This window comes from Thermobia domestica, chromosome 7, assembly GCF_964235325.1.
Source record: "Thermobia domestica chromosome 7, izTheDome1.hap1.1, whole genome shotgun sequence".
In the NCBI taxonomy this organism is placed as follows: Eukaryota; Metazoa; Arthropoda; class Insecta; order Zygentoma; family Lepismatidae; genus Thermobia; species Thermobia domestica.
In genome coordinates this window covers 186,903,910-186,931,568 of record NC_137460.1, presented here as the reverse complement: position 1 = coordinate 186,931,568, position 27,659 = coordinate 186,903,910, and the positions used below count along the sequence as shown (strand labels likewise).

Genomic DNA, 27,659 nt, shown 5'->3' with positions numbered 1-27,659 from the left:
ACGCATTATTAAACATAGGTAAGAAAAATGGCTGCAGAGTTGATACTTTGAAAGAAATGCTTACCAGATTGAAACTTCACTCGAAAGGGCCAGTACGGAAACAAAGGTAGATACTGAGAAATGGACAGGAATGTTTTTACTTCATTCGACTTCAAACAAATTGAAAAGAAAAAAAAAATCATGTATGTATCAAGATATTTACATAGGCATGATGAAAAAGAACACCAGACGAAAGTGCAGTATTGATACATTTATCGTTGTTATCAACTATGAAAGAAACAGTTGCTAATGTTGGCTTAAGATTGCTAATGTTGAATTTTAAGAACCCACTCTGGAAGCCTCTAGATATTTCTGTTAAAAATGTTAATATGTTAATCTATATAGTTACCTGTCTAGTCAATCCCCATCCATAGTATCTCCACTGAATTCGAATGTCTTGACGGTATTGACATAGTCAGTGAATACTTGATGATTAATCATTTTATTGAACGAATTCGTAACGGAATATAGAAGCATAAGGTAATAAGTTTTGCATTTATTAATGGATTTTCATCTTAATTCCTCTTTCTCGTTTCACGTGTTTTGTGGGTATATGGGAGTGGCGAAGTTGCGAACCGAGATTCCGGATCGAAGTAATGTTGTTGAAATCAAAATATTCATAATAATGAAATTTTGAATATTGTTCGTCTAAGTAGCTTTCTGAAATATTTCGCTACGATATGTGGTACTTAGCAAAAGGAAGATGACGAGTTCGAACCCTGCCAAGCACAGTGATAGTTATTTTTAGTAACCACATTTTAAACGTTTTTCTTTATTATACAGTAGTTCTTCGAAATATCGGTTCTCATCCAAATTTGGAGATAAGTTCGAGCATATATTTCAGGTTCGATTCTTCATAAGAGTTTCAGTTTCTAAGGAAAAAAGTTCTCGGCCGCGGACCACACTATACTTAATTTTAAGAATGTTAACTAACGTTACTTAAAAAGAAAATATAATATAGTTCGCGTATTATTCATGAATATTAATTCGTGTAATGTAATCCAGATTCAGAGATTTATCGAAATATTTTGTGTTTGGCTCGAATCTTAAGAGCTGCAGTACTTACTTGCAGTGATGTAGCGAAGATGTGAGATCCCTTGGTCAAGGATGCGCGAGGAACAGTGTTAAGTATTTTAACTAACATTGAGCGATTGGGCTAATACTTACTGTACCAGTGCGCTAACGACTATGCAGCCTATCCTTTCCGCAGACCAGGTGCATATTTTAGGTCGTTGTATCTACAAGGAATTTAGTGTATTATTATTATTATATCTTCGATCAATTAATCAATATCAGAAACAGATCATCATGAAATATGTTATCTTTTCCCTTGATCATCCTGAATTTCATTGATTTAAGTTGTTATTAATTTATGTTGAAGATCACCAATACAAATATTTTGATACATTTTTAAGTTATCTAAGAATACATAGATTATCTGTAGCTATCATATTTGTTCCAAAATAAACATCGGACAAATAAACAATATCATTCGGGTCTTTAACGATTTTGAGTAACAAAGCAAAATCTGTAGATAATGTTGCTACCACTCCCAAATTTACCGGTATTAGCCATGACTTCCAACAATGTATATTTATCCAAACTGGATTCAAAACATTCTTCATGAACATAGTCAAAGTGGTTGTCAGCCTCCTCGGATATGTCTCCTTCCGTCTTATTGTGTGTTATAGAAGAAAAATCTCGTCCAGTTCTTTACCAGGAGGTAATGTGCCTAAGATCGATGACACATTCCCGCGCTGGATGGCGATGCTGATACGTTGGAAAAGGAATGCAGTAGCTCGGGGGTCACCAGTTTTGATTGCTATTCGATGACCAACTTCCTTAATGAAATTAGATCCTTCGTGACCCCAAGACCCACTGGTTTCTATTGCTACTGTTACAAACCAATATTTGTCCAGTAAATTTGAGTATTTTAGTCTTTTGTCTGATTCTCTGTGAGCGGCGACGAGACCTGCCTGAATTGAAGAATGGGGTAAGTTGGAAGGAGCAAACGTATCGGAACATGTGAAATCCCAGACTAGTGCTTTTCCATTTTTCCACGGTACCAAGGTCATGCCATCTGGCCTTTTACCATCAGAGCGGCAACAACCATTTGGTTCTTTTATTGAAGGAACTCCCGCTGAAACGAGGGCTCTACAAATAATGTCGTTTACAATATGATGTCGAGATTGTCTTCCCGCACTTTTTTTTACATGAAAGGCCATGTAATCCTTTATCAACATATGCGTTGCAAGCAGGACAAAAGTGAGGCTCACAAATATTAGCACCTAAGCGCAGAGCTGTAGCAATACGAAAGCTCTCATTAGAAAGGTGTAGGCCTAGTGTGTGAGAAGGTAGGGCTTGAAGCCATGCTCCGTTTTTGGAGGAAGAGACAGCTAACAGCCTGGCTTTGTCATCTGGGTTATTAGTTGATGATAGGAGTGAAGATAAACGAAGCTTGACTATAGGTTCATCCCAAACAGACTGAACATGTCTTTTGTCGATAGGTGGGGGATCCATTCCAACCAGACTAGTCCATTTATCGGTGCATTCTTGTACATCTCGAATCGAGTCTAAGTCAACCTCCTGTTGAAGAAGAGATCCAATTAGTTCTCGTGAGCCATAGAATGATGCGAGGAAAGAAGGTATGGCGATATCCATGGCTCGACGAATTATTATTGTCCCATTTTCATGTTCGCTTTGTATGCATTATACGCACTAGTGTTGCACTGAAATTACACATTTTGTTTTGCTGAAACATTCCAAATAATTTTGATCAAACATACATTAACTCTTTGCTTCCTGTAATTCACGTAATGAAAATCAAGGCAATTTCAAAATTTAGGCAATTACATGAAAGCAAAACTTCTTAATATCCTTAATTTGTTAAACGAACGTTCTTTATTGGAAATGACATGTACGAGTATGTCTATAATTGATTTGACCTTAACGTTTCTTAAACAATGTGATAGTCTTTAATTCGTGTTTTCTTTTCTCTTAATTTCTGTTTTATAGGGTTTGGACAGATTTGACGCTCGAGATGTTATTTGTGCTAGTCTTAGTGAAATGAATTTTATGAGAGGAAGGAGAGACCACAGTATGCAAGTGCCAATATGCAGTAGATCAGGAGATGTAATTGAGCTTCTTTTAAAACCTCAGTGGTATGTTTTTGTATTGAGTTGTGCTTGTTCATTTTACCAGTATAAGCCATCTATTGGCTTGTTGAAAGAAGAAAGAAGATATATATAATGCATATAATATTTAGTTCAGTTGTAAAAGTTGATTCCTCCCCCCCCCCCCCCCGCCCCCCAAGGTGTTGAAACCGAAAGTCGTTAACTTCTACCACTTCGAGCTGGAATCAAAAATTAATCAAAGACAAGGAAATTATTCTTGGGACGTTGAAATGATTCCAGTAAAAACGCTTCGTATTATATCTTCTTATCCTTTTAACTTCTATATTTTTCAAAGAATCATGAAATGAGCAGTTAGGCTTGCGTCACATAGTTACACATGAACAATACTTTTTGTCCACTAGATGTAGATTTCATTCGTACACTAGAGTACAGTTTTGTGTTTAAAAAAAAAAAAAAAAAAAAAAAATTACTTCTCACTTTCGACTCCGCGTACGTGTTTAAGGTCTTTCATTAAGCTGTACGAAATGCTATGCTATCTTCTTCTACTTTCTGTTGTCTATGTTCGAAATCATATTTTAAGTTGGCACGATAAGTAATACCAGGTATGGCGTCCTGTAATTTATCCTTCAATTATTAAACTGAAATATTTCATTCCATTTTTTGTTGTAAATAAACTGACTGATAATTGGTTTCAAGACCCTCCCAAATACGAAACTGTGAAAAAAACAATTAGTATGTCAGAAATTCATACAAAAACATACAACAATGGAGATCGGGAGAGGAGTCAGAGAAGGATGTAGTATGTCGCCCCAATCATTCAACATTTATAGTGAATGTTTAATGAAGAAGCATTAATGGGAATTAGGGATTTCAAGATTGGAAGGCAGACTATTAATAAGATTAGGTACTGATTTTTTAAAAAAATATTTTGTTTTAAGTTTAACGTCCACGTTTGTGATTCAAAGCTAAGGGATTCAGTGTTGATGATAATGGACAAATAGTGAAATGAAGAAAGTGGGAGGAAACGGGAGAAATCCCAACAAAACCCATGTATGAGTTTTACATGGATTTTGTAAAAATAAATAAATAAATAAATAAATAAGAAGTATATTAAATATAGAAGAGCAGGTTAAAGTTAAAATAAGAAAGCAGGAAGTAGGTTAAATAAGAAATTTGTGTTACTACTTTGTTCAAAACGATTTGATATTCGATCCATTACTCATAATGAATAAAATAAAAGTTTAAAATCTAGAAAACGGTGATTTTCAGTATTGTTCTGTGTAGAAGTGAAAATTTTGCGCAAGCTAGCAAGAATGAATACACGATTACCACAGTATTTACTCGTAATTGAATATATACTAAACTAGTCTTGGCGTTAGAACCCACAATGGACTATGACCGGCCAGATGGATTTAGAACAGATAATTAAATTAAGACATCTAAGATTAGCGGGACATGTCGTTTAGATGTGAAAAAACACGAGGGTTGAATTGAATGTTAGCGGGAAATATCTGGAAGAAAACTATTGGTTAAGCCAATAAAAGGACGGTATGCTAATATCAAGCAGTATTATCGAAAGTGGGTAATAATAATCCTGAATGGGTTGACCTAGAATAAAATATTACTTAAGGACGGACTTCTGTTTCTCTGGCAATGGACACATTTCTTGCAAAAATAATCAGACGTAATAGATGTCATAAAATCGCAGTGGGATTTGCTGATCATAGTGGTAGTGAGAAGGAACTGACGCTAATGAGAGGTTTTCTTGTAGTTAACAAAAGTTTCATTCTAGCTTCCGACTGATTAAATACTTTCTGAGCACGTGATATTTGATTCGATCTCTTGTGAGTACGCATATGATTCCAATACCGTGATGAACTACAGATTCATACCTCATACACCCAAGTTGCAGAAAAGTGGTAATTCTAACCAACCAATTCTAGTTAACCCTCCTTGCACGAAAGGAATTTTCGAGAAAGAAGACTGGGTCAAAAGGAAACAATAGCAACTGTCTTCGTCATAAATAATGTTACCTAGAGTGAAAGATCTCCTTCGCGCTACAGTGGTCCATTTTAAGAAAAACAAAGGCATTAAATGTTCTCATGTAAATCCACATGATGGCATCGTTTTAATCTCCCTTCTGTCGGCCGTCACAGTTTGGTAAATATAATGCAGTTAAATCAGTTTACATTTCAAGAAGGTATATAGTATTAGATAATATATAACAGCTAAATTCCATTGACCATTCGTGCTGTGTGAAAGATAAAAAGTTGTTAATTTTCTTCCATTGCTCTTTTTTTTAATACTACACTATATTCTTCGGTCAGAGTAAACTTGGTGTATGTACCTTGTTGCTTTTTCTTTGGACGTGGCATTTTCCCTTAATCCTGTTTTTTCAATACAGTGCATAAGTAAATATGGTGATAGTGCCCTTCATTAACGTTCAAACGAATTTTTCAAATGTTTAGTTAATGTTATTCACAATATTTCGATATGTTCACCTCGTTTGTGGCCAGTATCCCGTCCCTCTGTTAATTTCAAAATACCTGGAAAATATCAAGCAATTATTATTCGTAAATTTTTCTAAGTCGGTTGAAACACATTTAAGAACATTAGTAGATTGGTTGGTTGGATTTGAGTTCAACATCTCTTTCAGCACCGAGATTAGAGCTACTGCTTAACGAGGGATACGAACCACATGAACATTTAGTAAGAGGAATTCAGGATCTGACCTAAAGTTGATAAAAGAATTAAGTCATGATGGGTGGTAGTGATCCCATCGGATCCCGAACGTGTTATATAGGGTATTAAAAAGCATACAATACTCACCTGAATAACAGATGTAGCAACCATGAGTGACGGCACAAACAGTTTTCAGCCGGATAATCGGTCGTAGAGATTCTGAATGTTTACGAGATACTATTAGTCGTAGATCTTGGCATAACTGGGCGATTGGTCATTACTGGAGCCCAACTACTAATCAAGTGTCGATTCACTATGCTCCATAAGTACTCGATGGGACTCAGGTCTGGAGATTTAGGAGCCCAGAATAGAATTATAGTTCGACTAGAACAGTGGCTCTAACCTGTTGTGGCGGACGATACACCTATTTATTTTGAATAATTACTAACTCTGTGGAAGCCGGAGGCTCAATTCCGCATTTACAAAAGCTCTTCATAATAATAAAAATAAGAATGATAGTAATAATAATAATAATATTTAGTATCTATTTCTAAGTGACAGACATCCAGTGTTCGGAGCATTCTTCTAATTATAACATAACGAGCGGCATCGTAGAAATACAAAGTAAGTCCCTCGAATATTGACCTATCTATGCAGGAAATCTGATTTAAACTAAAATTAATGTGAAAACTACGCTCGGTGTGTTTTCCAGAGTTTATCTACACGTAGCCTTAGGTTGGCAGGCCAACACTCGAATCATCGTCAAGATATAGCGGTCAGTTCTTCTGTTTAGATTTCACTATTTTCATTCTAGAAAATGTTTATTCGCACAAATATGACGTTGAAAACGGCAGCGAAACTTTTATGGGCCTCTTTGCGTATGTATGATAGTACTGATATCGCGCAGAAAGCAAACAAGACTCTACTGAAACCCTAAAGAAAATAGTTTTCATTCTAGAATCGCATGACAAGTCTGATTTTTTTTTCTTTCTTCATTGACAATTATTTTACTAGATGTACCCAAAGGAAAAAGTACCCATTATAACTCTGAAACGGACAAGATAAAGAAGTATATTACTACTGAAGTGAAGACGGCGAAGACATCAGTTTTTTTACAAAATCCTTCGAAGATTTCGGCCAGTTTTTGTAGCTTCGCACACCAAAAATAAATTACCTTCCAAAAGTGTTATATAATCTGCTTTTTTTTTTTTTTTTTTTTTTTTTTTTTTTTTTTTTTTTTTTTTTTTTTTTTTAAGCATGTAAACTAGTCGTAGTCTACCATTCGCTTAATGATTTACCCCTCGAAAACCATCACATTTCCGAAATCAGCAATGGATCAGTATATGTGACTTCCATAAAACTGCAGAGCTTTGTTTCTATGTAGTTGATCATTTCCATACCAGTTCTTGCAACCCATTCTGAAGATTCCCCCTCAACAGTTCTCATAATTAACATCTTTCTACGCAAAGAGCAATGATTTACCACTATAGTTAGATTCACTTCTCAAACGAAACTTACAAAACGTTCTATTTTTTTTCATAATGCTACTGTTCCATAAGTACAAACAGAAATGTGATTTTTCCAAGAAATATGATGTTTAATAAAATAATTATTAATATATAAATATCTAACACTAAGACATGAATATCCTCGCCGTAGTAGTTTTAAGATCTGGAGAAACTATTTCTTCTTCTTCTTCTTCTTCTTCTTCTTCTTCTTATTATTATTATTATTATTATTATTATTATTATTATTATTATTATTATTATTATTATTATTATTACTACTACAAAATGCAGTTGCCTCGAAGGTTATATAGGCTCGACAATAAGCAACTTAGAAGTACAGGTTAAAGAGCATCTTAGAGATGCTACAAAAAAAAAAAAAAAAAAAAAAAAAAAAAAAAAAAAAAAAAAAAAATCAGGCATTTCAAAACATTTAAAAGAAACAAAACAATATTGCTGGTTCAAGAATTTTATTTACAGCCAAGAATGAAATCGAAACACTTGCCTTTGAAAACATATATTTTCCTAATAATAATTCAAAGCTTACCATAGATAGGGGCTGGTTAAGCAACAAATGGGAGAGAATAATTAGGAAGTACATACCATATTGGCACAAAAACCAAAATATTAACATGAGCTGACAACCTTCACTTCCGGAACAAGAGAGCATTCAATTTGAGGCCATTCTTGGGATGAGAAGGCAATAAGGGTAATTATGCAAGGCGAGCACGGGAACGTAAACTTACCTGCAACAATTGACATCTAATGTTCGTTGGGCCCGCCACTTTTCAGTTAGGGCGGCCGAAACAATCGTTGTGTCCAAGCATTTCCTGATGGTGACGGAGAAGCTTAGTCACATCTACTGTTGGAACCCTTACGGTCTCATTGTATACACCATCTATAGACCACTGACACATTACGACCCACGCGAACCCTAGTTATTCGGAATGGTCATGTAGCAGTTTCACAATATGGTCACGCTCAGTCAATTATACATTAGGCATTTGTTGTTGTCGTGCTGCCATTACAGACCCAGGCTGTGATCGACATAGAACAAGTTCGCCATAAAAGTACACTTGTCGTGTTCAACGATCGTCAAAATACTTGTAGTACGCCCTGTACCAATTCTGTGATCAGCCTGCTTTCTACAGTGATCAGTTTGCTAAAATCGCTAAACCAAAATAAGGATACACTCTGCTGATACGCATTCTGTAGTGCAAATAATTTTTGAGTAGAGTGATGTATGCTGGGTGTTCTTCAAAATTTTCGACCATTGTATTTAACGAGTAGTGCAAATAACAATTTATAAGATTTTTTAAAAATATATGCACTAACCACTGAAATAATATCTGCTACGGTTACAATATGTTTTCCAGACATCGAAGCCATTCTTATTAGCACAGAAATGAAATGGAAGAATGCAACAGAGAGGCATAATAAAGGCGTAAAATAAACATTTTAAATTTAGAATAACCTCGAAATGAACATATCCCATCCATCGAAATAAATTAGGCTATTTCACAAAGTTTCCTAAAGCGATAAGGTGGATCCAGTGAGATCAGTTAAGTACTGCTTAAGAAACTTGTGTTAAATGTAAGTTGTAGGTTATTGGTAAGTTCTCATGATATAATTCACTAGTATAGAACAATGACATGTCTTTGCAGTTTAATTTTATATTTCGTAATTATTGTTATTCTTTCCAGTCTTGAATTATGAGATTAAGGTTTCCCGACAGTTTTGCCAACGTGGATAATTTGGTAATTGAATTTAAGTGAGTGATTTCAAAAATGCTTATTTTGAGAATGGAAATATTTGTCCTCGAAAGCGATGTTTCATTTACTTGGTTCATTAGCCAATAACATCTGTTCAGTTTTTCATTTTTATCTGAATTGGTTTATAATACTTATATTAATATCCCATAGGTACGTGAAATGTCGTGATATGGCAAATCAAGCTATGAATGCAGTGACGAAGGGAGACTTGAAAATAGAGCCCCAGCATTTAGAGAAAGTGTGGTTTGATTGGCTAGGGAATATCAGGTATTAAAATTATGTTGACGTTTCTGTAGCATAAATAAATTGAAAATTGTCTTCTAGAATGATAGGTTTCATAAAATTGTAATGTTGCTTTAAAGTTACGTAATAAAATACCTCATTCCGTAGCAGAATATATTAAAAAATGAATAAATATATCTTTGTTTCTAAACACTTCTACACATTGACTGTTATACATTATCTATGAGAGCTCGGTAAGGAATAAACATGCACTGTTATCTTGATATCACGTACACAAATTATTTAGAATACTTCATTATTTAGAATTCTTGGTACCTCTTCATCAATGTTTGTGTAATCATGCTAAAGAGCAGTTAATTGTATGCATGGTAGTCTGTATGCTGTGAGATATAGTCTTGCATATAGTTCAGTATAACTGGCATAATTTTAGGCCAAACTGGGACATAATTGTTGAATTTCTGAAACTTTGCATACTGAGTCTTTAAGGTAAGCGCAACACTATATTAAAAGTCCCTGCCTCTCCCACATTTGCTTCATCCAATATGGCAGACAAACATGGCTGTGGGCATAGTGATGGGACAGAATAATTTTGTGTTTTTCTTGCTTTTTGTTGCATTTGCAACAAAAATCGATCTCAATTTCATTCCAACTATACTGAACTATTTGTGTACTGTAATTTGTTAGTGCATTTTCTTTGATAGTGACTAATTTATGCTCATTCTTCTCTTTAGGCATCAGCTAGACTCCTCGAGTGTTATCCATTTTGTACAAAACGTTCATATTTCTTCTTCGTACGTGGCATTTGGACTCTTTGTAGATCTACTTGTTATTATTTTCTAATTAATTATTAATTTTGTTTTATTCATTGTAGGAAACAACTGAATTGCATGTAAATGGGTTTTTGTTCAAGAACTGTAATCGCTAACGCTCTCTCCTTTGGTGCAAGCGGCCACAGATTTGATTCCCGGTGTGGACACTCGGTCGAAAAAGTGTTAACATCTTTTTCAGGCCAACCACCTTGAGTGAGATTTTCCTAGGTTTCCCTCATTCCCACCAGGCAAATGCGGGGGTGGTACCTAACTTATAGGTCCCAGGCCGCTTCTTTCCTTCTCTTTCCTCGTATTGTAGGATCTTCGAGGGACGTCATCCCTCATACGTGACGGGCTAAATGGCCTTAGATGCCGAAAGCCCAGAAATCTAAATCCTAATTCTAATCCTAATCGTCAAGAAGTAATTTCCAAATATACTTGCATATACAAGAACTTTCTGTCTTCTTTGTGGTAAACCCTTAAAAGATACATCGTGTAACGCCCCCTCCCCTATGAAATCGGGTGATTCAGAAATAATCAACCAAACAAAAAAAGGAAGTTCAATATTGGGATATTTTAAAACCAACCCAAGCCGCACCGAAGAAGGGACTACGACGCCTGAACTGCTACAGCCAACTGTTGAAGTAAAGGAAGGTATATTAACTCTTATTAAAACCAGTAAGCAGAGAGGTAATATAGTTATCTAAGTATATATCTCTGGCCTTACATATTAGGTGTCCCAAACAATACACTCGACAAACATCTATCATTTCTGATCTAAAGTGCAGTGCTAGTGATAACACAGATACTACAACACCGGGACCGTCCACTCGTTCTATGTTCACTCAATTTGACTTTAAACGACAGTGTATCTTTTGTGGTGAAGTAGCAGATGCAAAGGCAGAAAGGAAACTCCCATGGCAATATCGAAAAAAGCATGAGTACGGTAACTCTCTTACAGGTAAAGGAAATTGTCAATAAGTGGGCTAGTGTTCATAGAGACAAGTAGGGAGCAGAAGTACAGTCACGCTGTAATAGTACCATCGATCTTGTTTCAGCCGACGGACGATACCACTAACAATGTTACAAGACATTCTGTTATCCTAGATCATTACCTCCACCACCCTTTCGAGTATCGACTGAGTCCTTAGGAACATTGGAAATTCACTAATTTCGGTAAAGCAAGTAACTGTTGAGAAACTGTGTCAGTTCATGAAAATTGAGGATAAGTGTCAATATTCTATGGGTGAGTTAATAGAGAAGATAGTTGAATATGGAGGTGATGATTTGACGTACAGTGAGAAGCAGCTACTTTGGACTACTTTGAAATGAAACTTTTGGACTACTTTGGAGATCGCGTAATCATTACAAATATTCCAAGAAGGAGAAGAATAGTGACTCTGAATAGTGAAGACAACCAGCAGTTAATATTCTGAACGATGCTTGATATTGTGAACGTAAAGCAGACCCGACAAAAGAAAAAGAGCTCATTATACTTACTGCACCACAACTTATTAAACAAGATACGTATACAGGGATGTACATATTCCGTGGATAAATACCCAACAACTGACTATATGGAGAAAGGAGGCGCTTCATCCATCCCAGCCTCTGTTTACATATTTCTTCAAGAAATTATAATGAAGACGAAAAAAGACAAGGCATCACGGGAAAGAAAATGCACGTCGATACGCAATTGCATAATAAAAGCAACCAGACCCCTGTTTCTTGCTACAGGAGTTCATGTTCATCGTCGATACGCGTCTCGCCAACTGGTAGACTTCTTCACAGCATCAGTTTCAGTGAAGACTATAATGAAGTTATGTGGTATGAGACATGTGCTCTGTCATGCCATGTAGAAGTTTCTATAGAACCAAAGGCTTTTGTACAGTTCGTGTTTGACAACGCCAGTTTTAATATCAGAACCATAGATGACCAAGGAACATTTCACAGCCTTGGTGGAGCACAATGTATAAAGCCAGGTAGTGCTGTCAAATTTCCTACCGGTGTAAAGCAAACAAAACAAATACCAACTGTAGCAATTATTGGGGAATTCGGTGCTATTCCGATTCCTCCTTACAAAGTCCATGCCTGAAGAGAGAAATTCCTACTGCAGCTGTACGGTGCTCGTACTGATGATACGTTGGACAATTGTCGTTATTTCATGTATAAGAAATATGTAGCAAGCCAATGCCTGTCTTCAAACTTCAACCTTGCCACGCTTCCAACGACCACAAATGAAAGTAAACTCCACTTCTTGCACGTCTGTCATCAAGTGCAGGCATTGTTAGGGAACAATTTAAATCCAAATGAATGGGAATGGAATTCTGTGAATGGACAACTTCTTCCAGTTCCGTGCCTACAGCCGATAGCTCCAGACTTTCTCCTTATATTAGTTTCTTGTGCATGCAAAACCGCTGAATGCATGCGTGCAGGTCTTTTATGTGTAAGTTTATGTACTTATTGTCGTGTTATCACCTGTGGAAATTCTCATACCCACAATGAATCTGAGACATAAAGTTCATATGATGAACTCTGTGATGAAACAAATGTGTGTTCAGAGAACGAGCCCGGCGTCAATGATTCAGGTTAGGTGCTTAATAAGTGAAACATTTTTAATAACTCCATTTGTTGAATTGCTTTTAAATACAGTTTTGCGAGGTACTTTTTGTTTAAGGGAATATTCCAAAATAATTCAAATGTGTGAGCGGTCTAGGTAGCCAGATTATCATTGATGAGGTCCGGACATGAGGTGTTTGTGAACTTTAAATAAAAGTGTTGTGAAACGGCAAAAAAGCCAATAAGTTACGTAGGGAACTTCTAGTAATCCACAAATATCACAGTTAATAGTCAAATGTAATCTATGAATATATTTACATGAGAGTAAATATATGTTACCTTACTTTGACCTTTTCATTATTTTGAGACAACTTCTGACCAAGGTATACTTTAATAATATACTTCACCTCATGATAATCTTTTATGTATTAGCTGAGAGACACTCCCACTATAAATGCAACAAGTAACCAGAAATACAAAATTGAAAATTATACGTCCAGTAAATGTGGTTGGCAACCATGTTGGAGTGACCGCCATATTGGATGAAGCAACAGTGGGAGAGGCATAATATTTTAATATGTTGTTATATCCATATATCTTGGGGATTCCGTGTGCAAGATTTCACAAACTCAGCAATTATATCCGGGTACACCTTCCAGCTACACTGGGTTTTAAATGTGGTTGGCAGCCATGTTGGATTATTCGCCATATTGAATGAAGCAAGCATCGGAGAGGCGAGACTTTTAATATGTTGTTGTGTGCAAAGTTACCTTAGGGACTGTGTGCAAAGTTTCAGAAATTAAGCAATTATGTCTAGGTTCACCTTCTATCTATACTGGGCAAATAAGTCTACCAATCAATAGAGGTCTTTATGTAACAATAATGTGTGTGCTACAGCATCAAAAATATTGTATGCTGCAACGAAGATTAATGTTAAGAAGAAACTTTCCGAAATGCCGTGGATTGAAAAATAATCTTACGGAATGCAGAAGTAATTGTGTAGAGTCTGAGATGAGTTCTGGAGTTTACAACGAGATTTCGGGTGTAATGGAAAGTACACTGGCGTGACGAAAAGCAATATAAAACCAATAATTAAAGAGCACATTATGAACTTGAAAAGAAAAGAATCAAACTATGTCTTCAAGACCGTTATTGAAGAAAGAAAAAAAGACATGAAATCGACATCAACTTACGACATTACACAAATCTAAAACACAGAGAGCAAAATACACTTAAAATGATGAGCCATTTTGGATGTAGGAACGTGTGGTCTCATACTATGTAGTTGTGCATATAAAGCTGCAATGATTTGAATTAATATGTAATATTGTACAATTTTTATGCGCTTTGCACAATCTATGACATTTAAAAGGAAATATGCCAAATATGTGCAATTTGCATATGAAATACGCTTTTTTTTGGGGGGGGGGGGGTCGGGGGGTCGATTCTGTAGTATTGACTGTTTAAGAAATATGCTTGAAATATTTTGATTTACACCTTTTACATTCAGACTAACTTCTAAATAAAATTACTCATTGTCGAAGTAGAATGTATCTAAAATAGTAAGAGCAGAAAAAAAAATCACCAAAACTGGATCACTTCATTTCTTGTACTGCTTTGAAAGGTTTCTCTTCGAAGTTGTGTGGTGTTGGTTTATTAAAAACGTCGATGTGGTCACAGAGCTTTTGACATAGTTTCTAAATTATTAGTTTGTATTTGTGCTCTTAAGAAAAATATCTGGCAGTTTCAGGATTGCTGAATAGTTTGTCAGTTGTCTCATTTCGTAAGCTTGTTACGGTGATTAGAATGTAAAATTCAAACTTAAAATTCTAGTAATTCTCCTAATTGATCATCTAATTATCCATAATGAAGTTGTATATTGAATATTAACACTTCTAGACATAAGTATGACATACTAGTACATAAGCTCGGGGTCTTTAATTTTACTAAACTTGCGCTAAAACGTTTGGCTTCATATTTAGAGAATGCCCGACGTTCAGTCTCGTGTTTCAGAGATGAAACCTAGGTATTTCTTTATACATCATTGTCAGTGATATTCTCAATTCTGTAAAAACATCTAAACATCTATAACATACAGAGTGTGAAAAAGCGACTGACTGGATCGAGACTTGAACCCGCGACCTCCGGCATACCGTGCCGATGCGTTAACCACTACGTTCCTTCTACAGAGGATCTGATGTGTTAAAAGAAATAGGTTGTTTCCTCTTTCATTGATATATACGTATCTAAACACCTATTTGTGGTTACCTGAAAATACAAGGGCTAGTCAAGAAAGACTTGGACTGATTTTTTTTCTAGGCAATTTATTATTACTCAGCAACAGGCACATGATCCTTTTCAAAGTAGTCCCCGCCCATTTGAATGCACTTTTTCATTCGAGTCTTCCAGTTCTCAAACACGTGTCGCAGGCCATTCTTTGAGAGGTCCTTCAAAACCGCCTCCGATGCCTTCAGAACCTCGGAATTATCGGAGAAGCGGCGTCCACGCAGTCTGGATTTTAGGGCAGGGAATAGAAAAAAGTCGCACGGTGCGGTAGGCGTCTCCACCATCCTCAAACCTTTGCAACAGCTCCCTGCAAGTCTCCACTCGAACGGCCTTCTGCTCTGGTGTCAGGAGTCGCGGAATCCATCGCGCACACACTTGGCTCATGTGGAGGTGGTCATGCAAAATTTTGAAGGCACTGCCATGAGATATGCGTATGTTCCGAAATTACATCGATTTATGACTGTGAGAACCTACAGGAAAATTTGATGAAGACCTTCAATTGATATAGAGAAAGTAACTTATATATAAATATCAGCAAATATAAATATGTTTTCTTTATGCTTGCTGAGAATTTATAATTCTATTCGTTAAATAGAATTCCATTGATCAAAGTGGAAATGATGAAAAATCTTAGGGGTTATTTTCGACAGCAAGCTAAAATGAAGCATTTAGAAATTCAGATCTTGAAAAATATTTTAGAGACATATTCCGTTAAAGCTCTTTACTTCCTACATGTTAGTTCAAAACTGAAATATACTTTCCAAGTATGCGGTCAACATTATATCAAATACATTGAAAAATTTGAAAATATAGATTAAAATTCTAACATTTGAGTAGGCTCAAAACTATCCGAAGTTTGTCTCAACTTCCCAGCTAAATGCAGATTTCAACCTTTCGATAAAAGAACAAGAATTCTACAATAATATAATTAAAAATAATGGGGAATTATGATTACTCAAATCAAACTTCTGGCAGAAATATTTTGGTTAACATAATGGAAGGTGTTTTAAAGCAGGAAAATCTCGTCTAGCTGTTTACTTGGTGGTATGGTTCCCAATATAGAGATTACATTACCTCTTTGTACTGCCATACTTATTTTTTGAATTAGGAAGATGCTTGCTCTAGTATAATCGAAAAAACGTGTGATGCGTTTACTTACTTACTTCAAGTATGTAGATGTACGTATAAATTACATCTATTATAAAATACTATAATTGAGCATTAGTCTGTTTTATTCTTATACTAAATTAATTATTTACAATATGTGTCTTTGCTAGTCAAATAGATATCAAATATGCCCTTACCTATTAAAAATAGTGTGAAATATGCTATTATCTTTAACAAGATCACTAACTATGTCCATAAATATTTTTCTTAACATCTGGTACATTTACTAATAGTTAAATTGTAATGAGTTTACATAAGTATGGGTACGAGGGAGAAATAAATTCAATATTATCAATCCAGAAAAGTATTACTTCTACAAGTGTTAAAAGTAGCTACAGAGCTTGCAATAAAGTTCAATAGGGTTCTACAGTTGCATCAAAATCTTACGAAAAATTTTCTTTTGTTTGATATGATCTGATGTACCAGACGATTTGTTTTATAGGTTTTGATGACCTTTCGAGTAAAACAAAATCCCTTAAAACAGTATCTGACCAAGTTGTACAGCTGTACTTTATTATCTGCATTGATATAAGATATGAATTTTTAGTGGAAAGGTATTTTAAAAATTCAGTATTTTTCTTTAGGTGGGAAATAAGCTTGAAGACGACTTTCTGTTTACATAGTGAGGACCGTTTGAAGATTTATTTTTTCATTGCTGAATTCAGTTTAGTATACTAATAATGCACTGCAGATCATCTTGTAATCATCTCGGATTTTGATTGCTATTCTAATTTAGTGGATAAGACCTTTTCTTACTCATAGAAAAAAAAAATTCTGAAAGATTTAGCTGCAGCTATAATTGTTCCTTTAGCCATTTTCATGCTCAGTTTAATCTTCAAATGATGGATCTCGTAGATAGGAAACAATCTAAGACTTTAAAGTAGAAAATAGTAGAACTAGAACAGTCTAGTTGCGTTTCCGTGATTTGCACCTTCTACATACCGTATTATCCTCGAATAAAGCTATACTTTATTATGTAGCTCAGACAGTAAGATTTGGGTGTAGTTCGCACGGAAAATAGAGCTTCAATTTGAGCACCGAAAATTGGAGGATGTGTTGATTTCAGTAGAAATATGTTAATACTGAAATATTACAGAGCAGGAAATAATGCATTATTCTATGAGGAATAATAATGCAGTATTCTGTTTGTGAAAACTTATGCATACAAGGCATTGTTTTATTTCAGTAGATTGAATATTTAATATGTTATTATATTAATTTGTTGTTAAAACAGGTCAGCGAAAATTAAACGAACGTTATTCCTCGCTTATCCGTTCCTCTAATTTATTAAATTTTGTTTTGTTCAAGCGTAATAGTCGACTTCACAATCCTCAGACTAGTCACTAATTTGATTAAAAAAAAAATCAGTACGTAGTTATCTGTATATAATCGTATCACTTTTATTAACCCCTAACAAGTTAAAACTCCAGCAATTTGAACTTAGTATTTAAATTTTGCATCTGTAAAGTAAGTGTACAGTGTACTGTGATCATGTTACAGTAGCAGGGATTAAGTTGAAACTTTGAAAACGTTTGTTTATTTATATATTTTATTTGGAAGGAAATTGCCTTTAGCTAATATAATGTTATTGAACAAGTTCGTCTTCATTGTGTTGAAAAAAGAATAATGGACAACTTCCGCATTTTGTTTAGAACAAATAGGAATATGTATGACAGATATTAATAAGCTGAGTGAATTCTTAATTAAAACTATGAAGTAATTTCTTTGAAGACCCATATTACTGTTACACTTAGCCTGTTTTTTGAAAACAGAACAAAATAACGTCAAACTAATCATGTTTATTATACGTGTGTTTCCAGAGATTGGTGTATTTCACGACAGTTATGGTGGGGACACCGAATTCCTGCATATTTATGTACTGCTATCGATGGAAAAAGTTCGTGGGTTGCAGCAAGGGATGTAGATGATGCTAGAAGACAAGCTGTAACTCAATTAGGAATTGAAGAAAAGGAACTGAAAGAAGTACATCAGGATCCTGATGTATTGGATACCTGGTTTTCTTCGGCATTGCTGCCATTTTCATCTTTGGGTTGGCCAAATCAGGTATTACTGACGATACTGCTGATACAATGAGATACATATTCAGTAACAAACAAGAAATTCATCTTGTACTTTAATTAATTGAAATAACAGCCTCCGAAACAGTTTGCTAATATTTCAGTTAATGGCTTTAAAAGATGAGCTCTCAGCGGGAGCTCATGTGGTACGGATTCCTTGTTAAGCTGTAGATGTACGTCTCATATAGCCTCAGAATGAAGTATTTTTAGTTTGCACAGAACTTGATTATAGTTCGATGGAATGGCCTAATTCAATCATTCCCAACTTTAGTAAAGGTACTGTCCTTCATATTATAATTGAATTTGAATGAATGGTTATGATTTAATGGGGACGTCAGCAGCGAGGCGGTTTGTCTCCGTCAAAATATCGAATATAAGGCATATGTAGAAATATCGTCGATAAATGACTTCAAGAGAATGTTTTCGTTGTTTATTTAGTATTACTTCGCATCGGTAACGTTCGATGAAATTGAGGCATAGATAATGAATTTCTGTACTAAATCGTTAATTACGTCAGGAAGTTTTTCAAACGAATGTGATATATCCAAAACGAAGATTATGGCGAAGTACACCAACTGTTTCGTTTGCATGCTGCCAAAAAATGATATACCATCTGCTATTGTCTATTATTATGCTTACAATCATTAACAATCATACTGTATCTTCCAAAAGTAAAATAGTAACTTTATACATATCATGAAATATTATAGATGGCGTTTTACGGCACTGTAGTCAGGATAAGAGTTAATGTGTGAGTGTTCGGTTCTTTTGCGTTGAACCCCGTACTTTTACCGTTTTCTTATTCACTGAAACGTCACTAAATTCACAGTTGATCGGTTGTTATGACCAATCAAGAACAACAGATGTTTTCTTTACAGAGGAAGATCATTAATCGTAAAAAGTACGTTCGTTGTCACCGATAAATTCTTCCCAAAAGCAATGAAGATTTGCTACAATACACGCGCATACAAAATCTAAAGCACTGTTCTGCTCTAAGCACCTTCTCAGTGTTGTTATATTTGTAGTAATAAATGTTTTTACTCGACAGGATACATATACATTTTTTTTTTTCTACGGAGTAAAGGTTATGATGAGCAGTCACACATTCTGCAAATATGGAGCTAATTGGATCATTTCTTGGGGTTGCATTTTTGATACCCAGGAATCTCGGAATGGGAATGGAAATGAATTACTTACCAGAAAGTAGTAAAAATGTAAAAGTGAAATGAAATCCGCCGTATAGGCTAAAGGAAACAGTAATGAATAAGAATGAATGAAATGGTAGAATAAAGAAAATAGGAGGAAAAGGGAGAACACCGAGAAAACCCATGCACACTATGTTTGTGCACCATTAAGCCCACTTGACGCGAGCTGGAATCGAACCAGGGACCCTACGCACGAGAGGCGAAAGGTCTAACACTGAACCACCGCAGTTCTAAGTAAGAATATAATTACAACACTAAAGCGTAAAACATTAGCATTTTCGGCAAAATTGTGCCACGAAAGTACTTCATCAGATAGTAGATGAAAGAAAGAAAGGAACTGAAAAAAGGTGGCCGCCACGTTCAAAGCTTCGCAGATTCTTTGATTTACAGAGATATATAAGTAAGAGAACATTATAGCCATTGTAACTAGATTTAACTTAAAATCTTCGATATGAGAGACGCTGCTTATATCATGCGATCATTGTTCAGGCTTTCAGTGATATTAATTTTTTTCCAAATGTCTTTGTATCTTATTCTCTCTGTTTTTATTTGTTTCTTGTAATTAACTCTTTCCTTTTGTAGCAATGGATATAATGTTATTGGCGAACATTTTAATATATTTTGAATACAGATACTGAAAATAGTCTGTAGTAATTAAAATCCACTCATTTTTCTTAAAAATGGTAGTTACTGCAATACTAACTTTTGTACCATATACCGTAATTATTATTTGTTTAGTCATTTTTCTATTTTTCAATTGCATCGATATTTTGATTTTTTTTTTTTTTTTTTTTTTTTTTTTGTTATGTTTGTATAGGTCCAGCGTGCTAAGTCTCTCTAAATGATGCAGTCTACTTTGAATAATTTATGCTTCCTTACATTGCAGACTAATGATCTTAAGAACTTTTATCCTCTGTCAATAATGGAAACTGGGCATGACATTCTGTTTTTCTGGGTGGCACGGATGGTTATGTTAGGCAGTCAGCTTACAGGACAGCTTCCCTTTAAGGTATTGCTTTAGAATAACTCAATTTCTGGTTGTATTTGAAATTGTATATGTATGTAAGCCGTACGCTTATATGATTTTATACAGTGTATCTTAATGAAATTCCATTAATGTACTTTAGTGTTTCCACGTTTCTTTAAAGTATGATTGTTTTCCTTTGTTTTAAAGAGCTTTGCAAATTTGTGTTTAAGTATATGGACAAAGAATTCAGTGAAACAGTTTTAGCTGTATTGTTCTTATGATAGAGTAGAAGTGGCAAAAATAGTTCACACATATAGAGGAAAAGAATAATTAAAAGTTATGAAAAAATGATGGAATGAGAATGGGGGAGGAAACGAGAGACCCCGAGAAAATCTTCAGATATAATATTGTACACCACAAACTTGGCATGGCCTGGAATTGAACTACAAACCTTACTTACAAGAGGTGCTTTACCACTGAGCCATAGTGCAGACTTTTGGTTCCCAAGTTAAGGGCCCTAAAGTTGGAGTTTGGTCAAATTTTCGCGAAAAAAGAAAAAAAAAAACTCTTATTACTGTTTAAAACAACAGTTATAGGAAAATAGGAAGAATGAACCTGTTAAACGTTGCAAAAGGCAATGTATACTTATAATAAAGATGTGCAAAGTAGTTACATTTCAGCTCAGGAATTCTGAAGGAGGGAAGGAGACAATGGCTCAATAGTCGAGTGCTCACTCTGATGCTAGGGATCCCTAAGTTGATCCCAGACCATGAGAGTTTGTGATGAATAACATCTTGTCGTGTGTTGTCTAGGGATTGTTAATTTTGCCCCATACCCTTGTTCCACCAATTCTTCCATGATTATTCACTTGCACTTATTATAAGTTTCCTTTATTTTACGTCATCCTATTCTGTATCAAGAGTTGGGTATATGTACACTCATGTCCAAAATTATTGCCCCATGTCTATAAATATGTTGTTCTACGAATAAAATTTGATAACGAATTCGCCCGATATTTCTTATAATGTTAGTATGTGTATAATCGGGAAAGACATGTGTGTGGCAAATTTCATGTCAAAGTAGCAGTAAATGAGAACAATAAAACGAAAATAAAACTTTCTTGTCCATTTAGCAACATTTTGTTTTACTCATTCTAATTTTCGTTTTTATAATTCTTTTCTTATGAAATTTACCACAAATATACATTTCCCAATTATACACATCGTATCAGTATTAAAAGTACCCTGCAAAATCATTATCAAATTCTATTCTTAAAAGAAGACAGCTATAGATATGCGACAGTCATTTTGGACATGAGTGTACATGTAGATACTGGTCCTTTATTTTCACGTTTTATGTTGCACCACTGCGACATAAAGCTTGCAATCAAGTTTTCACAACGCAATATAGTACCTAATTATTATTTCTTTTCTATTATGTTCTGGTGCATTCAAAATCTGGAAGAAATTTTAAAAAATGAGATCATCTTCGCCCAGAAGTGACTACAGAATGCTTTCGCCAAGTTTTAATAAACATTTTTATTGAACATTAGTACTAAACTTACCAAAGTTTGGGCGTGATTATAAAATTTTTACAATTTACTTCGAATTTGGATATTTGTTTTTATATATATATAAAAAAAGCACACATCAAGAATTGTGACTCTCACCCGAGTACCCTAGTTTGCGCACAGTTATAGCTTTCATCCATTTTGTACACCTTACTGAATCTGATTTCTTTAATTTTTTTTTATTATTTTATTTATTTATTCATGGATGTTGCTCATTAGTGTTTTGATTGAGCTAATACTTGAAAGCAAATATTTCTCAGTTCTTTTGCAAATATATAAATATAAATAACATAAATTCATACAATTATAGATAACTGAAAATGCTGTAGTGTTTGACTCTGTCTTACGCCAAAAAAAGAAAAAATCAAATACGTTCTATATGTCTCTCTTTCATTTACTAGTATAATATGTAATCCATTTTTATAATAACCATATTTTATGATCTAAACTGAAAACAGAATTATTAATATTAGTTTTTATGTATATTTTAGAAAATTGTACTTCACGGTATCATTTGCGATTCACATGGAAGAAAGATGTCAAAGTCGCTGGGAAATGTAATACACCCTGAGAATGTTATAGAAGGAATTTCTTTGAAGGTTTGTAAATAACACAAAAACATGCATTTGATCGATTGATTTTATTATTTTCTTGAATGTTTTGTTAAGAAACTTTTTATACTGTTCAAAAATATAACAATGCAGGATGTTTTAGAATTGTTATATTATGGGATATGTATTTTGTTAATTACACTTCACGAATATGTTTTTCAAGCCATGCTGAAAGTGGAAAAACAGACGTCTGAAAATAATGAAATCAGTGACGAGGCCTCCGGTCATCAGGAGATGCGGTGATGACAAAACAATATAATAAAAATGTTGTGCTTTAAAGATCAGTTAGAATATAAGCAAGAACTGAGAAAGCAATTAAAATGTATACATATTTGTGTGATGCTACTCGAGAAAAAAAAAAAAAAAAAAGGCCACAAATAGGCAAGGGTTACGCTAAATTCTGGCGAATTGAAATGGAACCCATTACCATACTCCACATCCAATTCCTTCCGCAGAATCGTAAAAATCCTCGTTTTTATTAAAAGTAGTAAATTTGGTAAAGGGAAAGCCGATGAAAATTTTAATTAAAAAAAAATATCTTCGACAATGCACAGCATCATTAGTGGTATTACATTTACCTTTTAAATTTGAAGTGCAATTAACTTGTCATTCACCGTGGAGAAATGTCATGACAATCCATTCCAACATTCAACGACAATTCTGATATTCGACCAGTCTTCCGATGACTACTAAACTGCCACGCCTCGCAGTGGAGTGAAAAATATCACTCACATTGAGGAATGTACAACATAGTTTTCCTACATGAACCCCTTTGCTAAACTCGTTACCAGATAGAAGAGAAAGAAGCAGGAAGAAAATTAGGAAACAGAAAAGTAGGTGTGAAGTGTCCAGGTGAGCTGCATTACTCTGGAATGCAAGATCTACAAACAGAAGAAAATAATTCTTGTTAACGATTTTCAGAAACTATAAACGAAATTTTGAAAGGCAGGCAGGAATTTGATGAACTAAGACAGGTATAAGTGCAAATGCAGAATCAGAAGTAGGACAGAAATTTGGAGATTCATCTTAAAGCTATGGAGATGTTTTGAATGGATAAAAATTCTATGGACGAAGACATATTCTGGCCGCACGTAAACCTGTGGTAAGAAACCAAATATACAAAAATAGAACAAAAGAGAATAGAACCAGTACCATTCCATATAATTCGTATGCTTTTTATTACTAAACTTGACAATACTTTACTTGTGTTTTGAACTCAAGAGTTTTGAATAAACATGAAAATTTTTTACACTGAATCTTTGCCAGCTCTTCATAATGTCTCTCTATAACGGGGGGATATTTATGGTATACAGATCTGAACGTGAAAAGTGCCTCTTACCAGCACGTGATTACATATGATTTAACATCCAGTGAAGAATCTTTTGTGATGACATTCCTTCTCAGAGGTATCTGTTGGCACCTGTAATTTAAACAAGAATGATGTCCGTAACGTTAGCAAATTTACGTCTTAAAAACGTAAACTTTTACGTAGTTGATATAGTTCTTTATTCAAGAAATTAAGAGGTTGAGGTTTTGAGATGTGTAATTGAAAGATTGAGAAACGTAAGACTAAAATGGCCTGTATAAAATTGTAAATTTCTCCAAAATTACATATTAGCTTTAGGATATGTCGTCTGTACAATGAGATTTCAAAACAGTGATAAAATTATAAATGTAATCAAAACGTTTCAAACTCCAAAGTCACTTTAAAATCTAAAATGATTTATGGATTAACAAATTATGTCCCTACATATTGTAAAGATTTCGCAGAATTAGAAAAACCTTTACAGAAATGATTGCGTAAAGGCAAGAAGTTAGAGTGAACCGGGGTCCGTATTTTTTTTTCTTTCTTTCCTAGAAGTTTACGCAAGTTTCGTTAATATGATCGTATGAACAAGGGGAAACCGTTACACCTTTGTACAAATGCAGTTACAAAATGCATTGATAATGTCCTGTTATAGGAACAGGGTAATGGCGGTGGGACACCACCTGAGTATTACGTAGGCTAATAAAACTTGACGACACATGCTAACACTCGAATCGTATATAAATTGAATTTTAGTTTAGGAATTCCCTCAGCGAGACGTAAACCTATACCTTAACGTCAAGACTGAAAACTCAAAGTACTCGCGATATTAGCATGATATAAAGCATTCAATTTCTATTTATATTGAAATAATTTTAAATTACATACTGACCATAAAATGTTAACATTTCTAAAAAGCACAGTTAATTATCACCTAAAGTGATAAGATAAGTTGAAAGAATAATACAAGTAAGTACCAAAGCCTATTAGAGGATCCAAGAATCCTGCCGATTATTTGAGCAGAAATACAAGTGTTAAAACAGTGAGACAACAGTTTAGTTGGAACGAATTCAATGGAGCAGTGTCATCCGAAGTCATAAGCGGCATGGATGTTACCGATTTACAGCACAAGGGCAAATATTTTGGCCCGATTTTTGCAGCGTTAGAAAAATCGCAAGATAGTAATAGACGGAAGGAAAGGTAAGCAGCAGCATTCTAAATTCGAGACATTAGATTGTATAGGAAATATCGATTCGTAAACAAAACTAACTATTAAGTATTCCGTATTCTTTGACAGAATGTGTTCAAACAATTACACTCGGAGCAATATGAAGGGATATTCATATTTGATCATATTTTAGTATTCATATTTTATATAGTATGACATTCCATTGAAGAATAGATACATTCCGATCATGAAGATGATTTTCTATGAAAAGTGCAGAAGTACCAGTTGCCAAATAAATGAACTAAATCAGAAGACACTTCATTTCGCCCACAAACTTTTCCATAGTTTAAGCTTATGAAATCACTTGTAATAGTTCAATTCCGACTCTACCTTTATTGAGTACATATCGACATCAATATGATTGTATAATGCTAGATATTGCAAGAAGGTACGTAATAGCAAGAACTAAGTGTAGGCGGTCGTGGATTTGTAGATACTAATAAATAGAGCCTGACAAGAGATCTGCGAGCATAAACTAGTATATGGAATTTAACTTTAAAACTTGATGCTCAAAAACTATTGCTACTCATCTTCTTTGCAAGATTAAACTCTTAACAATGAGTATAGTATTTAAGCACTTGAATTTATATAAAGGTTTAATAGAAACAACGAATACATGATTTTGTTTGATGTAACATTACCCGTCAGTAAGGACACACTACAAACGTTTAGTAAAGCGATTATATAACAATAAAAAAAAAAAAAAATGAATGTATTTGCATCGTCGCTACGAATCTTTGAAAACTGTGCTTAATCATAAGTTAATTAAGCATTCGTATTCCGTTGAACTGTTTCGATTTTGCTGAAGATACCTGTGTCTCCGTATCAAAATCTCACGGAGCATTGTAATGTGACAAATTATTATTACAGCTACTTTAAAACATCTAAACACAAGCATATGCAGATTTAGTATAAAGTGTACTAACTGAATAGCGCTTTTTTTTTCTTGAATTTCAATATCTCTCTTCAAATTAGACGATTTTTTTCATTACTGATTTGAATATTGCTGTATAATTTACTTTTGTTAATGATGTTCTTGTAATTTATCAAAATTTTGCCATGGCAATTTTCGCCATTTTCAGATGTTTCTCTTTACTAGTCTCACGGCTCTGTTTTCCCGGCCAGAAGGCAGAGAAACATGAGATACTACAGGTTTAATGTTGTCTAGGATTTAGGGATCAAGATACACCCATCTAGTTGTACCCTACATTTCTATCCTAGAAAGGATGGGTTTATGACTAACATAAAGGCAGAACTCTCTTCATTTAACAATATACAATTTATTAAAATAAAATAAACATAAGAAAAGAGAAAGAAGAAAACAGAGTAGTTTGCAAAACTCTGAATATATGTGTAACAGCGGAGTGCTGACACAATATTTTGAAAGCTTTGACAAATTATAACAACTTAGCTGTTTCAAATTTCAAGTTCAAGTAATTACAAAATAGTGAAATTACAAATTACAATGACAAATAATAAGTTCAACCATTTTCAATCTAACTGGTCATAACTTTTACTATAGGATTTACGTTATTCTAGTATTTGAAAGATAATGAATTTTGTTGAGAGTTCTCCACTAATACTTTGCCATATTGAATTTGTTCCGAAGCTGACTGCCAACAAAAGGTAACTTAAAACAGAAACATATTTACCTGAGAACTGATGTTAGGCTTCGTACAAGGTGTTGACACTTGATGAACACTACACTGTCAGTCGCACTGAACTCACACAAAGTCTGACGGATTCGGTTATTTTATCATGTTGACGCATGTGGTGGTGTGATATTCTGGATTTTTCCAAAAATTAGGATGAGTCTCTTCTTCACCTATCAATGTGAGGAAGGAAGAAAGATAGTACAAGAGTCATACGCAATTGCTTATCCGGAATCTGTTTTCTTCAACAATCAAAATAAGTGATTGTCTAAGGAGGGAGAGGAAGAAGTCGGATATTCGGGAGATGGTATCTCACTTGATCGGGAACAGCACATCACTCCTAGCTGAAACTTTGTGATATCATCATACTGAAATTTCCTGGATTGTGGCATCGGTTGATTCATATCGAGTCAATATCCTGTTTGTTTCAAACTAGGTCACGTAGGCACTGGTCGTGCAACATAACCTTGAGTTGTTTTTGTTTGTTTTCTTTTCTTGACTAGTCATCCGATGCCTTGCGTCAGGAAGAAAATGAAGTGTTTACATAATTTCCAGGTTTGGATGAAACCAGAATGTATTGGTCATCCAACTGTTATCCCTCTATTTCCTCTCTTCTTGAATCATGCACTCCTTGAGGTAAATTGAAAAATTTGAGGAAGTGACAATCAAACATTAAGACTGTTGTTCCTATAAGCAATGCATATGTAGAACAAAGAAAATAATAATAAAAGGGCCTGTGACACATCCATAAGGTGTCTGGACCACAACAACTAATTTTGATAAAACTTGGTAGACTAATAGGGCACCTTGCAAAACTAATGTAACTAGCAGGAATTTGTCGAAAAA

General features: G+C 34.5%; 1 protein-coding gene across 3 annotated transcripts in view; it reads left to right on the top strand.

The window, feature by feature from the left end:
* The window catches only part of LOC145690619 (valine--tRNA ligase-like), a 104,265-nt gene that overhangs the window by 37,355 nt on the left and 39,251 nt on the right, over positions 1–27,659 (top strand). For all 3 annotated transcript variants that reach the window (XM_081765684.1, XM_081765682.1, XM_081765683.1), the window contains 5 exons: positions 3,055–3,200; positions 9,283–9,399; positions 18,017–18,260; positions 20,366–20,488; positions 22,508–22,615. In XM_081765684.1, the coding sequence (XP_081621810.1) occupies positions 3,055–3,200; positions 9,283–9,399; positions 18,017–18,260; positions 20,366–20,488; positions 22,508–22,615 (738 nt within the window). The remainder of the gene's footprint in view (positions 1–3,054; positions 3,201–9,282; positions 9,400–18,016; positions 18,261–20,365; positions 20,489–22,507; positions 22,616–27,659) is intronic.